Source organism: Schistocerca nitens, chromosome 5, assembly GCF_023898315.1.
Source record: "Schistocerca nitens isolate TAMUIC-IGC-003100 chromosome 5, iqSchNite1.1, whole genome shotgun sequence".
Classification (NCBI taxonomy): domain Eukaryota; kingdom Metazoa; phylum Arthropoda; class Insecta; order Orthoptera; family Acrididae; genus Schistocerca; species Schistocerca nitens.
Window position 1 is genome coordinate 838,435,280 of NC_064618.1, and position 18,388 is coordinate 838,453,667.

General features: G+C 42.2%; 1 protein-coding gene across 1 annotated transcript in view; it reads left to right on the forward strand.

Annotated features, from left to right (window-relative positions):
* Positions 1-18,388, forward strand: part of LOC126260748 (nitric oxide synthase-like protein) — a 158,684-nt gene that overhangs the window by 4,832 nt on the left and 135,464 nt on the right. Inside the window, exons 2-5 of the mRNA XM_049958086.1 lie at positions 3,494-3,553; positions 9,464-9,636; positions 16,822-16,984; positions 17,557-17,648. Coding sequence (XP_049814043.1) covers positions 3,494-3,553; positions 9,464-9,636; positions 16,822-16,984; positions 17,557-17,648 — 488 coding nt within the window. The remainder of the gene's footprint in view (positions 1-3,493; positions 3,554-9,463; positions 9,637-16,821; positions 16,985-17,556; positions 17,649-18,388) is intronic.

The following is an 18,388-nucleotide window of genomic DNA, read 5'->3' on the forward strand; positions in this document are numbered from 1 at the left end:
CATCCTGAACAGTTGAAGACTTCTATAATTATCACGAATGAAATACGTTCCAAAGCACAGAAATGATATTCACCTGACAAGAAGAATCTGCGGGCCTGCGGAAGTCTCGAACACAGATATCTGCGTTTCCCGGTTACCGATCTACCATCTAAGTCCGCTCCCGGACCTAATGAATGTTTCGTATCTTGAGGATCCCTATCCTGCTTCAATAGCTACCCAGTGAGACTCCTGTATATCTTGCTGAGCTGGCAACACTGGGAGAAAGCATACAGCAGGAGCCACAGCCTAGACGCTGATAGAAGAATGGCACCTGGCTTATCCTTTCTCCCAAAGACCAGAATTCGATACCCAGTCCGGCATACACTTTTTAAACTTGCCAGGAAGACTCCCTTACGCTTACCTTAACGTCTAATATCACTTGGCGCCGTAAAAAACGCTTCACTGGTTCCCGTACACTGTCCTTCATTTATTAGATTAATTGAGCTAGGCCGTAAGCGATACACGAAAGACTTATAGTTGAATAATTTATTACAGAATTTTTATAAGAAAACATTGCCAGTAATAGCATTGTGGTAGTGCATTTGAAATGCAAAGCACGTAATTCATGCCTGGTGGTTTACCTTTAAGAGCTGAAAATATTATTTCTCATAGATATGTACCAAGTACATGTCGTAAGCCACTTCTGTTGAAACCGCTGCAAAATCTTAAAATATGGTTTCTTTCTGGTTGAAGAATAAGGGGCAATATTAATTTTGACGTTAATTACTTTGTCAAGAACTTCAACATCCACAACAACTTTCACATATTTTGGAATTATTAAAGATAATTACACAATAATTGTAATCACGCTTTCTGCCGCTCGCTACCTGGAACAAAAAGTTTAGAGGTACACTTAGAGGTAGACAGTAAACGTTACGCACTCGATGTGCGTCACGGATCCCTACGCCATAATTTTTTCTCTATAATCCTTACCCCGTGCGACTATGCGGTACAACAATTTAGCCTTGCCATTTTTATTTGTTGGTTTTGTAGGGGATGTGGGTATAGTAAAGAGAAAACTATCGCTCACTGACTTTGTCGAAAGAAGCGAAACAAATTGGATAGCTTCCAACTCCCTCTTATGATAAAAGTGACGTACGCCTGTGCGATTTGTAGGGAAGACCTACAAAAGTTCAGACTTGCGTACGAGAGGGCGATGTTAGTCTGGCAGGTAGAGCACTAGGCACCTGCACTGATAGTCCAGGTTTCGATCCTGGACGATATCGACGATGTTTTCGCGTTCCAGTCCCTTTAGGACGGCCCCAGCTCCATTAAGCCTGCTGGCGAAATAACTACCGAGGATCTTTCGAGTAGATAACAGGCGGCCGGGCCAGTGCCAGAGCCCCAGTCCCCTCCCCCGTCCCTGTACCTGACCTAGCGCCGCAGCGAATACAGTGGCTGCGCCCAAAATGTAGTTCGGCCGACAGTCCAAAGATTTGCGCCACAGACCTTAACCTTTCAGAGATTTTTAACAGATAGAACGTGTAATCCGATTCGAAAAATATGGGAATGAAACCAACCATGGCGTTATTTAAACAACATTCACATAAAAGATTTGCAGAAATCATAAATCATCTGGAACAATGACATATCCTCCAACACAGAAGGCCGGCTTACTGATCGGAAAGAGGCTCTGTGCTCTATGTGACGACTACAGAACGAGGACGTTACCAAAAAGTCACAGGAACGAAAGAGATGAGAGTATTCCTGCGTGCCATATAAAACACAAATACTATGTACAGATTCAGAATAACATAAACAGCTTTGCGCTAACTGATCAGTTACAGAGGATGAATAGATTATTCATGTAGATTTGTTGTTGCTGTGGTTGCCTTTTAGTCGAGACGTGTACTCGAATAGCAAAGTATACAATGGAATGAGTACATGTGAACGCCGTAAACTCTCTCTTCGAAAGAAATTTCTTCTTTACGTCAAAACAACCATCATTTTTATTTCAGTTTCGCAATAATGTGCGACGCAGCCATGAAGAACAGCCATAAAGCACTGGTCCACATTAATGGCAGGTTGCATGCTAACTGGCAGTTCGAGCCGTCCTAATTCCCGTACAGGTGAATGTTGCGAGCACAGGTACACGCACTGAATCTCGCTGTTTCTCCGAATTGGTAAATCAGGATGGTAACATTAATACAGCTAGTATTTGTCTTCAGGTATCTGACGAGATCAATGGTGTGTTTTCACTCATCTATTTGGAAATTTACACCCTGTAATAAAATTCTTCAGGGTATCAGACCGCATCGTCATAATTTAAAATGCGCCAACGTTTCGGCCAGCGTTGCAGCCAGCCATCATCAGGGCCTTACGTTAACTGTAAGGCCAGCGTTGCAGCCAGCCTTCATCAGGGCCTCACGTTAACTGTAAGGCCCTGATGAAGGCTGGCTGCAACGCTGGCCGAAACGTTGGCGCATTTTAAATTATGACGATGCGGTCTGATACCCTGAAGAATTTTATTGAAGAAGACAACGGCCGCGGAAGCTTACGCATTACAATTACACCCTGTACTTCCTGCTAATGAATCTAGTAACAAATTGTTCGAAATAACACGGCATAAAAACGCTCTGGTTGGTGTGACGTGTGATATCTCTGACTCGCATGTTTCCTGTTGCAAATTAAAACTGTGTAGCGGACCCAGACTAGAACTTACAGCCTTTCCTTTCGTAGCTGAAGCTGTTACAGACCCGTTCCAGTTCCGGGGAGGTTCATTAACTGCCAGGAAGTCTCTACATCGCTCACACTCTGCTCCAAAGTGGAAGTTCCACTCTGGAAACACATCCTCCCATCAACACTTTCATTATCACACGAGGAGTAACTGTGGAGTCCAAAATGGCCCCTACTTAACTGCACTCGACAGCACAGCATACTGTATTCCTCTACCGTTATTTTGCCTTGATTGAGAGAAACCTTTTTACCTAGTTTCCTGACATAATTATGCGTCATAGGAACCCCTTTAGGAAACCCTACAGTAGGCAGTCGGCTGGAGTGTTATCTCCAGTTTCCACACAACGCCTTCTGTACTTAGTTCAGACCCACAGGACAGACTGCAGCTCCACTGTGTCCGGTAAACGAAACAGCCGAGAGTGGCCACCAGTGGTACAAGTCTCCCGGGGCGGCAGCGGAGAGCCGACTGCAGGCGCCTCCGAGGCTTCGGCGGGCCCCAGCGCTCCCCGCCACTGCCAGCGGCCGCTCCATGTTTGGGATTCCTCGGCACGAGGCGGCCGCCAACGAGATGGGAGCGCTTCGGCCGAGTCTTACGAGCATCTCTCTGCTGAATCCGTCCTGTCTCCCACTGCCCATCGCCCTCTGCTAAGGTCAAGCGCCCTATGCTCCTAGCAACAATAATCGCTCACTACTATTACAACTCGTTTTCGCTTTACCCACCAACCCTCGTTCTTGTTTTGGAAACAATTGTTGACATAACCCTGACCTATGGTTCCAGAGATTTGCAAGGAAAGCTGCCGTCGCTCCGATAGAAGACGGAGCAATAAACTACTATCAGGTAAGAGGTCTCAACTCCTCTAAAGAGCATCCTGTTATTGATGGAGGCCAGTGATTAATCAAGTTCGTTGGGTCATCCACCGCGCGACACACTGAAGTCCTTGTCTTCCTCCTCGTATGCTACAACAGATGTTTAGTTTTCCCGACTCAATTTTTGCAAGTTTGAAACTACATTTATGTTAAATGACTGTCCTATTTCGATAACATTTACGTTTAAAAAATTGCAATTACATCTGTACTTCAAGATCTAAGAGTTGGGCATACCGTGCGTAAATACGGCGCCAGATCAGGATGAAATCCTAATTCGGTTTTACAAAGAGTACTCTACAGCACTGGCTTCTTACTTACCTTGCACTTATCGCGAATCTCTCGCCCAGCACAAAGTCCGCCGGCCGCGGTGGTCTCGCGGTTAGGGCGCTCAGTCCGGAACCGCGCGACTGCTACGGTCGCAGGTTCGAATCCTGCCTCGGGCATGGATGTGTGTGATGTCCTTAGGTTAGTTAGGTTTAAGTAGTTCTACGTTCTAGGGGACTGATGACCACAGATGTTAAGTCCCATAGTGCTCAGAACCATTTGAATTTGAACCACAAAGTCCCAAAAACTGGAAGAAAGTGCAGGCGACTGCTGCTTAAAGGAAAGATAACAGAGAATTATACAGCAAAGTTACAGATCAATATCCTTAACATCAGTTTGCTTAAGAATTCTTTAACATACTCTCCGTTCCAATACAGTTAACTTCCTTGAGATGTAAAAACTCCTATCTGCAAATCGGCATGGTTTTAGAAAGCGTCCCTCGCCCGAGTCTAAGCTCTCTCTTTTTTCACGTGCCATCCCGCGAATCACAGGTGAAGGGCAAAATGCGAATTACATATTTCTCCATTTTTGGAATGCGTTTGACATGGTACTCCAGTGCAAACAGTTAACGAAGGTACGAGCATACGGGATAGCTTCCCAGATATGTGAGCGGCTGGGACACGCCTTAAGTAATAGAACTCAGTACGTCGTCATCAACGGCTAGTTATCATCGACGAAGAGTGTTCATCAGAGACAAGCGTATCGTCAGGACAGTCACAGGAAAGTGTGATAGGAACGCTGTTGTTCTCTATGTACATAAATGATCTGACGGACAGGGTAAGCAGCAACCTGCAGCTGTTTTGCTGACGATGCTATGGTGTACGGGAAGGTGTCGTTGAGTGACTTAGACAATATTTCGAGTTGGTGTGATGAGTAGCAGCTAGCTCAAAATGTAGAAGAATGTAACTTAATGCAGACGAGGAGGAAGAACAATCTCGTAATATTCAAGTACAGTATCCGTAGTGTGCTACTTGACACAGTCTTGCCGATGAAATATCTAGTTGTCAAGTTCTAAAGCGATATGAAGTGGAACGAGAAAGTAACGATCGTAATAGGAAAGGCGAAAGGTCTACTTCGGTTTACTGGGAGAATTTTACGGAAGTGTGGTTCATCGATAAAGGAGACCGCATGTACAACTCTAGCGTGACTCATTCTTCATTGCTGCTGGCGTCTTTGCAATTCCCACCAAGTCGGATTAAAGAAAGATATCGAAGTAATTCAGAGGCGGTCTGCTAGATTTCTTACTGTTAGGTCCCATCAACACGTAAAACTACGGAGATGCTTAATGAACTCAAGCGGGATTCCCCGGAGGGAAGGCAACGTTCTTTTCGAGGAACACTATTGAGAAAATTTAGAGAATCGGCGTTTGAAGCTGACTGCATAACGATTCTAGCGCCGTTAGCCTACATTTCGCGTGGGGAAAGAGAAATTAGGACTCGTATGGACGCATACAGACATTAGTTTTTCCCTCGCTCTATTTGCGAGTGGAAGATGAAAGGTAATGACTAATAGTGGTACAAGGGACCGACCGCCACTCACCGCAAATTGGCTTGCGGAATGTGTATAGGTTAGGTTAGGTTAGGACAGAGCAGATTCTCGGCCTCCAGAAACGTAATATTCGAGCATAAAACATGTTCCATAATGCTACTACTGACCGACGTCAGAGATATAGGCCTACAGTATTGTGCTTCTGTTCGATGACCCTGCTTGGAAACGGGAATGACGTGTGCTTCTTTCCAAGCGTTAGAAACACACGGTCGTCCAAAGATCTAAGGTACACTGCTACTAGAAGAGCAGGACACACACACACATAAACATATCTTTGAAGATAAACAGGCTTCGTGCCCACTTAAAATATATGCTCGAATATTACCGTTCTGGAGGCCGAAAATCTTCTCTGTAAAAACCATCATGGGTTGCGAAAACAACGATCCCGTGAAACCCAGCTCGCTCTGTTGGTCCACGAGATCCAGAAAGCAGTGGATACTGGCGCCCACGTAAATGTCGTCTTCCTTGACTCGCACAAGGCATTCAATACGGCTCCGAATTGCAGCCCAATGAACAAAATACACACATACGGAATATCAGGCCAACAGTGTGATTAATGAAAAGTTTTTAGCAAACAGAACAAAGTATGTCATTTTGAACGCAGAGATGTAAAAGTAACTTCGAGCGCGCCCCACGGAAGTGTTATAGGATTATTACTTTTCACAGTATATAAAATTGACCTAGTAGATAACGTCGGGAGTTCCAGGAAGCTTCTCCTGGATGATACTGTTGTATATAGAGAAGTCGCGACTCTAGAAAACTGTAGCGAAATGTAGAAAGAGCTACAGAGGAACGATTCTTGGTGCAGCGAGTGAAAATTGACCCTCAACAGATGTAACGTGTTGCGAATACACAGATAGACCCTTTATTGTGTGATTACAGGATAACTGAACAGTCACTAGAAGTGGTTACGTCCATAAAATGCCTAGAAGTATGCGCACGGAGTGATTTAAAATGGAACGATCACATGAAATTAATCGCGAGTAAGCCAGATGCCAGACAGAGTCAATGGAAGAATTCCCAGGTAAAGTTGTATGCCTACAAAGGAAGTACCTTACAAAACACTCGTTCGACCAATACTTGAATAATGCTCGTCAGTTTGGGATCCGTAGCAGATAGGACTAATAGAGGTAACAGAGAAGATCCAAGCGGTGAGTTTCGGTATAGGTTCATTTAGTAATTGCAAATGCGTCACAGAAATGATCAACCAACTCCAGCCAAAGACGCTCCAAGAGAGGCTTTGTTGTTGAAATTCCGAGAGCGGACATTCCCAGAAGAGTCAACAATTATATCGCTTCCTCCTGCGTATATCTTGCGAAAATACCATTAAGATAAAATTGGAGAGATTCGAACCCACACGGTGGCTTACCGGGAACCGTTCTTCCCGAGAATCATTCGCGACTGGAACAGGAAAAGGGGGAAGTGACAGTGGCACACAAAGTGCCCTCAGCCGCACACCGCGAGGGCGCTTGCGGAGTATAGGTGTTGATGTAGAAGATGTAATTACTGCAACAAAGAAGGATACATATATTTTGCCGAGATACTCCATATTACTTCCTCCTAGATCACAGATTTCTCCCGGCCGCTGTGACAGAGCGGTTCTAGGCGCTTCAGCCCGAACCGCGCTGCTGCTACGGTCGCAGGTTCGAATCCTGCCTCGAGCATGGATGTGTATGATGTGCTTGGGTTAGTTAGGTTTAAGTAGTTCTAAGTCTAGAGAACTGATGACCTCAGATGTTAAGTCCCATAGTGCTTAGAGCCATTTGAACCACAGATTTGTGCCACAGTCACATTCGCCGTTAGCCTAGGATTCAAATACGTCTTCAGGTTTAACATCCATTTCCTGCTAGAATTCAGTCTACGACTCAAACAGCCCCATTACATAGTACAACAACGTGTCTTCTTTGTTTTCCACAGCGTTCATCCCGTATAGTTTGGTGTTTGCTTTTTCAGAGTGTGACACATTTTACCCCGTTATTTAAATTTGTGGATGTCCTTTCTGACGACATAGTCATCAAAATAACCTAAGGAAGTGACGTCGTGCGCGTCATTTGTCTGTGAATGGCATGAATTCTGTTTTGTGTGTGATCGTATTTTAACTATTTGTGTATTTCGTATTCTCTGAGCGGGAGTGTGGGAACCAGATCAACATTTGTCTAAACGACAATGGGAGATTGTCTCATAACCACACTCACGCTGTCCGGTGCACCAACCCGTGCTCGTTAATACGCCGCGAGGATTCGACACGGGTCTGGCTCATCTTTCGTGTGGCACGATAGCGCGCTGCACATTAAGCTATAAGAGAAGATATATTACAACACCGTATTATCCATAAAATTAGGTGTGCCTATTTTTAGTTTCAGATTCAGTAAATATTTAGACTACCTACGGATGGTACAGCTGAATTACGGGGGGCGTTCAGTAAGTAATGCAGCACAGTTGTTTTCTGAAAGCAGGTTGATTTTATTCAGGATTACAATACACCATTTATTCCTTATTCTTTTTGCTACAAAATCCCGTTCATTGCGATGACCTTATTTGGAGAGCCTGCATGCGAGGATGGTACCACTCTACTGGCCGACGTCGAAGCCAAAAAAGTCGTGCTACATCAATAACCTCCCAAACATCCACGTAATGTTTCCCGCGGAGCGCATCCGTCATTCGGTCAAATAGATAGAAGTCGAAAAGTGCGAGGTCTGGGCTGTAGGGTGGATGAACAAGAACAGTCCAATGAACTTTTGCGAGCTTCTCTGAAATGCAAAGACTTGTTACACTTTGCAAGCCCCTATGAATATCTGCGATGCTCTGTTTTTCCTCCAAAAGAAACTCGATGACAGCTCTGCTTGGAACGTACCTCCGTTACAGACGCCACTGTGATGACTACGTATACCGTCGGCACCTATCGGAATTTGATGAGACTGAAGAGCTGAAGCGGGAATATTTCACGATGTGCCACAACAAATTCCGCATTCTTTCAACCGAAACTGGGCGAAGAAAAAAATATGTTGCATTACTTATTGAACGCCCCCCCATTTAAAGTATTTCAGTTTTTTTAAAAAAATATTGGAAACCATGCTTCGGAGAGGTAGTAAGCAGTGATACCTGGTAATGTGCAGGCAGTATCTTAATTAGTCAGGCACTGTGAAAAAATCGCTATGAAAAAACTGGACAGAATTATTCACACATCCACTTTTCAACAAAGATTTCTTCTTTTCTATCTTCTTTGCCTGGAGTTTAGAGCTCTAGGGACAATTTGTAGTTAGTTACCCAATGCATTAATTTTTCGTTTTCTATTTCCTTTCTTGTTTTCCAAAACATTTTCAATATTTCAATTTTTCCCTCCTATCTTCTGTCCAGCAGCCGTTTCTGTATTTCCAATTTTCCGGAAAAAAATTAAATTTTGTATCGAAATTCGCTTCGTAACCTTCTATGTATGAGTCTTTAGTTACACCCAACTATTCTTCATTTCTTGGAACTACCCTCTCTTTCCTGATCTTGCAAACGTAATTAACAATTCGTTAAATTGAGTCTACTGAACTCCAACATCAGGACATGACCAAACAACACGCCTCTTGACAGTTGCGGAAATCTTTCACTGTCTTCATTCTAGTGGAGGTATTTATTTTTTCCGAAACTACATACACTTTTCTCTATGGACGTAAATTGACCACTGTTGTTTTCTGACATTTATGTATGTGACTGCTTGCTCCAAATCCCATACCGCACAGTATATTCACAAAATGAGAGCGTAAATAATTTGATTCACATTTGATGAGGCTACGTAAAATTTCGTCTCGAGCACGCCGTCTGATAACTAAACTATTTTTCTGATACAAAGTGCGGAAACCGTGGCTATAATTCTTGCTACTGTCGTTCGCAATGCTTAAGACCCCTCTTGAGTATCACGCGATTGCAGCTGTAGTGCTAGACAATCCATATTTATTATAAGGTTCTGCGTAAGTATTTTATTATACTGTGTAGTACTGTCTGAAATATCTGACGAAGCTAGAATACAGTTTTCTTTTCGTATCTTCTGTTTCAGTCGTCTCAGTGTGGACAGAAAGCGTGTCTTGGCAGTGTTGTGGCTCTACCGGGAGGAGACGCGAAAGCGCCGAGGACGAGAGAGGATATACTCAAACATGCCAACGATTTCCTCGAGCAGTACTACTCGTCGATGCGCCGGTAAGGCTGCACATGGTTAAGACTTGCGTTGGGTACTTCCAAACTGTGTCCAGCAAGCACAGAATTATTCATGGCAACACCTATTCGAAATGTTTGGTCATAGCAAAACACATAAACCACCAAATTTTTCCAAACTACATCAGTCTTCACTTGCGCACCACTTGTTAATTTGTAAACAGAGTCAAGTGTTGCCACAGACTAAGACGCCCAGGTATATTTAATTGCAGTTAAATTACCGATTAACAGTGAGTATCCGTGTATTAAAATCTGTTATTTCAAACTCAGATAATGGAGTTGGAAAGTCCTGCTAAGATTCAGTGGTCGCTCAGAAAGACTGCTGCTTAAATTTTATGTCGGCCCTTATAAGGTAACTTTGCTTCATTGCGTATCACTGGAGAACAGTTTGCATTGTAATAAAAAGAAGATCAAAATTGTGCTATTCTTTAGGTCAAGGGAGGAAAGTGGCAGCAGAGGGGCGAGATAATTAGGTTCGTCCGCTATCGACACCGGCGCTGTTAGCAGCAAATCTGGTCGCCACCAGCATCCTACCTTCATTCGGTATCATCATGGTTAATAAACACTTATAAGAGAAGGTGGAGCGGTGAAAATAGGAATAGAAAGGGGAGGGATCACTGCTGTCAGCTGCACTGGGACTTAACGCGGAATCGGCGGCGAAGAATGAAAATGTGTACTGGGCAGGGATTCGAACCGGGGATCTCCTGCTTACTAGCCAGGTGCGTTAACCATTGCGCCAGCCGGGACACAGTGTTATCGCAATTGCACGGACTATCTCGACTCGCCTCACGGTCGATCCATATTCCCATCGATCTCCACCTACCTGCAGCCCCTGTCCATTTCCTCCATGTTCGCTCTTCCACGATTCTTACAGGAGGTCGGACGTATTTGTGCATCCGCACTGTTAAGAGGTGGATTCATTGCCCAGCTAGGCCTATCAAATTATATGAATGTGTGGTGTCTGTTCTTTCAGACAAAGAGTTTTATGAAAGAAAAGACAATCAAAGGGGGAAACAGATCTTTCATCTTATTTCCCCCATGTCTTCCTGTTAACTAGCAGTTTTGTCACTGGAGTTTGAGTCTTCTCAAAAATCCAGATTGGCCTTCTTTAGAGAAATACTCCAATCCTTACCGAGTTATAAAGAGGAGAACTTAAGAGTGTCCATATCGAACAGCTTTCTTGCTTATTAACCCATTTGACAACCGAGATTTTTGTTCTAAAGTACCTTCAGCCTTAATTCTAAGTCAGAATAATCGACAGGGTCAAGTTCGTCACATTGAAAACGGCTCAGAAATTCTGAATATTCCTCTTGGATCAGGCTTTCCTTTCCCTCAATGAGCCAGTCTTGGTCGATACTGGATGCTGATGATTCAATATAAGTTGCGAAACATCTTCAGATCTCATATAATGCTATGTATTGGTAGAAATTCCCTCGATGGAAATCAGAATGCATGAAAAGGGGATGGACACAAAGAGGATTGGAGGTAGACGTCTTGTCGATAACTAGACCATTGGACTCAGGCCACAATTTCAACTAGAATGGATGGCAGAAGAGAATCAGCCGTAGTCTTGTTAAAGAAATGATCGCAGAATTCGTATTAAATGATTCACGTAGGGTCTAAATTATGGATGACGGACGGGGGTGGAAACCCAGTCCCTCAATAACTGTTTCGATAAGAACCAGAGAGGGAGAGGAAGGAATTGCGACAAGCACCCACCAGACATTACGACGTCTACATTGCTTCAAGGGAGCCACTTTCTCGTGAAAGAATTTCTCAGACGTACTTCTTACGCAGGTCTGTAACAATTCGTTACGAGTTAAAATGGCAGCAAGTAATTTATGGCTATCGAACTTTCACAATTAGCCGCGATATAGTCATCCATCAGATGAAACTACGGCGGTAACACGTAAGTGTTCCAAGCAGGCTTTGCGATTACGAAACAATAAAGGCACGTTATACCACGGAGAGCAGCCCTGCATGTATTAACAGTCAACGTTTGCTTTTGATCCGTCTACAAGAAATCAACGACGTACGGCTTTTAGGGATAAATTTACTGCTAATAAATCGAGAAAAATATTGGTCGGGCGAGAGCGGACTGTAGCAAATGTAAAACGACACAGGTCAGTGAAGCAGAGATTATTATATAAGCTCTTTCGATTAAGGGTACACCCACAATTAACGACTCATGTGAGTCTAACGCAACTCCTGACGTCAAGACACATGATACTCCTCTGGCCGTAATTTCGAACACAATCATAACCGAAACCCGTCAATATCAACGAGTAAAAGTCCACCTGCGATGACAAGGAACTTCCTTTACCACGTCTGACGAGAGCGTTACATTATCATTAAAAATTATAAAAAGGGGATTTATCTGAGTATCTTGTCTTTTATTCAGATCAAATGTTTTTACATACTTCTCTGCAAAGGTCCATGAAGGACTGGAATATTTCCTATTAAGGCCAGAATCGTGTACTTCAGAATGACTGGATCTATGGGACATCTCTGGTGACAAAACTGTCTACGATCTACTCCGCATCCCTTTAAGACAAAGATACGACGCTTTTTAGGCTAACGACTCGAACATCTAATAAAGATTCGTTTAAAAAGTAATTTCTTGCAGTTAACAGCCACGTGGTTACCCCGAGAAGATCCTGAGGAAGACCTGGAACCAGACATAGAGACTTGATCAGGTCCCACGTAGAAAGAAGAGGAACGTGCATTGGTTAGGAATAGAAACGGGAAAGAAGTTCAAGAGAAGAAGATGGACCAATGTATTTGATGCAACGACGCGGGATACAGACGTATGTACTTACATATGTACGTAGGTTTACTGCATGTATATACCGTTTTTCAAGAACTCAGCACTGTTGCTACAACGGCAATGTCGGAAAGATAACAAAGAAGCAGAGAATGGATTTATGACTAATAATAAAACCTGACCATACTCGTAAAACCGTAAGCGACACAGCGAATTACGTTACATTTGTTCCTCTAATACAATTGATTTTTTCTCAATCACAATTTCTATGCGTCTGCGCGTGATTTGTAGAATGTAGTAACATAATTGCAAAGGCAACAGCATAGAAAAAGAATTCTGTCTCTTTCTTGGATAGCTTCACCAGTGAAACATTACTTTCAGCCAAGAAATGATCATTTCTCCTGGCGGCTAATGTACGACGGCTTCCACGACACGGTGCCATACGTTTGCTTTATCCTCGATCTTAAGTTGACTGTATGCTTCTATGGAACATAGAAACAGAATCGTGCCGACTGATTACCAGCCTAGGTCGACGAAATTACCACTGACAGATTTTAACTGCAGATAAACTGAAAACCATTTGGAACGATGAGGAATAAAGAAATGACTAAAAAACAAATGTATCGTGTCATTGATCTGCAAGACAAGAAGCAATTTTGAATTACAGCGAAATTAGACCTATGAAAAAACTAGTAATTATGACGCAGTTACAACAATCAGCAGCACATCGCGAAGAGTTTTTGAACATACTGACGTGTGATTTAGTTTTGTAATTAGTATTTAGTAGTTTTTGGGATATTGGTCGTGAAAATACTGCAGCCCTCTGTTACTGGAATTTACTGCACATAGAGAAACCTACACGTATGATGGTCCATTAACAGACGGGTGGAAATACCAGGTTAACTGGTAAGTAATAGTGTCAAGTAAGATGTAAATTCACAAATATTGCTACATAAGGATGTCTTTTTTAGTTGGAAATACTTGTAAATCAAACGGATCGAAAAGAACATCCCATCCAGAAAGGTAAGGATATTGGGACAGCCAACCGAAAGCCACTGTACTACAAATGTTCCAACACATTCTTCCCCGCAGTTAAAACTATCTGTGCATCTCCATTACTGGATCGAGCAACTGTTCTTGCTGTTAAACTAAATGTCCCTGGATTTTAATTAGATTTCTGTTCTAACGTGATTAAACTGTACTACGAGAGTGCAAGCTGAATCGAAGATAATCTCTCCTCGTTTGTCTCCGTAAGTACTAGACTAAAATTTATTGGAAACCATTGAAGATTTCTGAAAAACACCCTACAATGGAGCATGTCCTTTTCGAAGAACCTCGATACTTACGAATATAATAAAAGACGAGTTTTATTCTTTTCCAGTCATTCTCTACAAAAAAAATTAAGATCTCAAACAGCAAGAATTTATGCTGGAAATGAGTAGTGAGTTATTGCCCTCATATTCATATATTAGTCTCATTTTCAGCTCAACTGGTAAAGTAACATGCACTAAAATTTCGAAATGACTTTATTTATACGTTGATCCGTTGCAGCTGACGTATATGACATGATTAAGAGAAAACAAGACATTTTGCCGTCTACAGGCATTAAAATAAATCAACGATGCGGGATGAAAATTTGTGTCGGAATGGGACTCGAACCCGGGTGCTCCTCTTCTCTAGAACCGTTTACTTAATTTCCTCGGCCATCCGGACGCACTTCCGTCTAATATAAATTCTCAACCTGTCACACGCAAGCAGCACTCCTGTCCATAGGCTCTCTGCTCGAGAACTTGAAGGAATGAAATACACTTCCGAGAACAGAGAACTTTCATGAGCAGAAGTAGCTGAAACGCCGAAGAGTTCGGTGGCCATGGGGTACAATTTTTCTGCTGTTTTTTATTCCGAGGTCTCCATAAAAAATAGTGCATAACAGTTTTACAGCGAACACATGATGAGGATGTTATTTCTTGGACAGCTTCCAAGATCCCACCCCACCATGACAAACACAGCAAAGATAGGAAACTACAGTAGTTAACTTTAGTCGAAATAAACTCTCCATGAGTTTAGTTTCTACGACAGCATTTGCTATTTAATATTCAACAAGGGTATTTATTATTTTTATGTTATTTTTTGCTATTTACCTTTGAGCTGCTACCTAGTGACTATGACAGGTCGTGGTTTCACAGTATTAAACTGTACATGAATATAAAACGGAGCTTACTTGGTTTCTTTAGCATTTTAACAAAGTTGCAGCCGTATGTAGTTGTAAACATATAACTAATTAGCAAACGCAAATTATTAAAATTAATAATTTATGTATTAAGAAGCCAGGAAAGAGTTTCGATCTATATAATTCTACAAGTGATGCTGTCCTGGAGGGACAACCTCAGAAAGACAGAGGGCCCGTCGCTCCTGGACAGCCACCGCCCCCCCCTCCCGCTACTCGCTATCCTAGGGCGTGTACCTCAGCCTCTCGCCCTCAAATGGCGTGACCCTGCATCTACGCTAGGTTCTGTTCTACTCGGTAGCGTGTGCTGTCCTCCATTTCTTCATTTATCTTACCATATATTACTACTGCCTAATGTACACTTGTTTTCGTGACACGTCATAGTCACCAGTCACGTTTGATCAGGAGTTTATTTATAGTTTTACTAGTCTAGGTTCTTTACACTTCCACCATGTGTGAAAGGGTAACTAGAAGGAAAAAGTTTCCAACCCCGGCAAATGTTTGTCGGCAGGACTTTTGTTGATAGTGTATGTTCGACAAGTGTAGGGGGTGTTTCAAGGTCTTTGCGACGAACATTAATAGAGATAGATAACATTATGGGGAACAAGTTTTTTTAGATTCAAAATGTTAGCTGATGCTTCCCAGCGACTCTAGACATCCTTTAATATTCGCCGGCCCTGAGACGATGAGATTTTACCTACCTAGGTCGGTCCACAAACCATGTGTATAGCACGTTACTTACAACAGTAAACTGAGTGACAAACACCATAACAATGGGTGTCTCTAAGCGGAGAATGGTATTTTAGAAGCCTACGACCTTCTACGCGGAGTGAAATACTGGATGATAGGCGATACATATTGGATACTAACGCCACAGAGTGGTAAACACCAGCGAACACTTTGTCTCTAACGACGTGATCTATTAGCCCTAGACGTTTGTCGCAAAGACTTCGAAATACCCCGTAGGTCATGGCTTTCATAGAGGACTACTGGCACTTCACAATCGCTAACATTATACAAACAGTATCGAGTTAAAAAGACGGCTTTGATGCCTTCTTTCGCAAGCTGCCAGTATGGTTCAGCGATGAATTTTTTCTCAAACAGGAACGTCGTAGCGCAGATTTATATTTAGCGTCATAAGCAAACAGATGCTGAGCTACTTACGCAGCAAATTTCATAAGTCGTCCAAACGCCTTCAACGAAAAGGGCAGTATGCATGACGGTGACCATGTGGGCAAGTGCGACAGCGCATTTGGGAGAACAGTCATTCAAGATTGTGGAATTCTGAAGCCGCTTCCCGAAGTAGGACATTCGTAAATAAAGCATTAAATCCTCGTTGATGGGTTGAACAAAACTAGGAATGTAATGGTGTATTTAAGACACTGAAATCGCTTTTGTGTAGCGTACGTTTCTCATACGTCATTTTGTCTAATCACCCTACGTCGCGAACGTTGCTGTTCTTTCAACAGACAACCACAGCTTGTTTCATTTCCCAGCAGATCTAGTTGTAGGTGTCGAATATGTTCTGTTTAAATTGAAAGTTAAACTATAGACTTACTTCCTCTTCAAGACTATAAACCAGACAGTTATGACATCACGGTCTTCTTTGTATACTCACTTCACTTATCTCTCAAAGAAATAATTAAGTCGAGAAATCACGACGCTTGAGAAGTATCCCACTGATTGGCTCAAATTCGCCCAACTGAAGGACACGCTAGTTCCATACATAAGCAGGAGAGGTGTCCTTGATTTATTGCTTCCTCATTGTCTGGAACTTTACGACTGGAACTTTACGACGGTCTGTATGACAACAAGTGATATATATTTGATACAAACAACAGTGATTTGCAGTCGTAGTAAATCTCGCGGTTTATGAGGTGACCACGGGACACTCGTAGAAGCCGCCAAGCAAACAGACTAAGTAAGTTACGACCGCGGAGTACAAACGATTCATGACACATGAATGTTCAGAAAACAAATACCAGGAAACGCGAAGGCTAACACTGACAACACGACGTATTTTTTTATTTTATTTTATTTTTTTATGTATTACATATTACAGTTCCTCCTACGTTTCAGATACATCGCCAAATGCAACGGGAATGTCTTCTGAATAGCTTTATACTAACTTTCGGATGAAAAATCGTACTAACTCTCATTTTCATTAATGCTGTTTTAGGGCAGACAGTCAGGAGTACCGGACTCGTTTGGAGAAAGTGCAGCACGAGGTGGCAGCTACAGGGACTTACCGGCTGACGAGTGATGAGCTAGCGTACGGAGCCAAGCTCGCCTGGAGAAACTCAGTGCGCTGTATTGGTCGCATACAGTGGGCAAACTTACAGGTGAGAAGTCTACACACGAGTAGTTCTAAAATCGTCGGGACTGTCGGGAGTTTATATCTTGCACTTTACATGTTATTGCGGGTTAGCGGGAGTACAAAGATGTGGCTAATTAGTATTAGACACGTGTCGTGAAACTTCTCACCCGCGTAGCAGCATTTATTTAATTTTTACAATGTTATAGTTATTCAGCTAGATTGATTCAGTCATCCCCTCCTCAAAGTCATTCTATTCATTTATGCATACTTACTAAACCTTATGTCGTCAATTAGCTATGAAGCGTATTCCAGTCGTTTTCTGCCGTCGCTACTTTTCCTTTTTCTATACCTCTTAATTTCGCATTGTATCTAAACAGCTATTCACCTTTCACATTTTACTTTTGTATAATGTTGCTCTCCAGATGTTGAGTAGTAGAAACATCTTTCTCGATTTAAGGTTCAAGTTCCAACAAGAAAATCTCCTCTCTTGGAAATAAAAGTCTACATATTTTAACAATTGTGATTATTTTCGACAATTTTATGATACTTTGTAGAAATTATGTCGATGTTGATTGTTAATCTCTTACTTATCGTTAGGTTTTCGACTGTCGACACGTGACGACAGCCAAGGGAATGTTTGAAGCACTCTGCAAGCACATAGAATTTAGCACAAACAACGGGAATATAAAGTGAGTATATATCATATCCCTGTATACTATTGTAGAATCAGGATTGTGATAAAAGTGGATTATCATACAAATCACCAGTGGCATATAATAACAACATTATTAAATCTTCTATTTCTCAGTTCCTCACAATGTTGAAAAGACGCCGAAACCACAAATTAAGAAATAAAATAGTCCAGCAATTCTTTAATAGCGATACATCAGCTTGGTTTTTTTATTTTATTTTATTTTTTTTTTGTATAATACAACTTCTTGGGACCCATACACTACTTTCACTGACTAAATCTACGTCTCTGTCTCGCTGAACTGATAAAGTAAAATATTTATACTAAAATACGGTACCTCATTTATTTGTGTATTGTATATGCCTGGTGATTTTATTGGGAACAAGTCTCTCCAGGCAGAAAGTACGGAAGTAGCAGCAATTAATAAACAGTAAAGATATTTCAGTTCACATGACCCAAGTCCGAGCAGACAGAGGCTGGGCTGTCGGAACATCACCAATTTGACAGGCGAGTGACGGAGGGTTCATAAATGGTGGAACGGTCCCCCCTCGTAACTCTACACGTTTCAAATGTATTGATTTTAAATACTCAGAAACGAAAAAAATTATCATATATAGTAAGCCACTCTATATTAATAGAAAAAGTCTGAGTAACTATTCGAAAGGGAGAGTCTTCTATGTTGCTCTTATTTGGAGTTGGTTCACTCAAAACTGTTAGCAACAGGCAGTTCATGTTGTC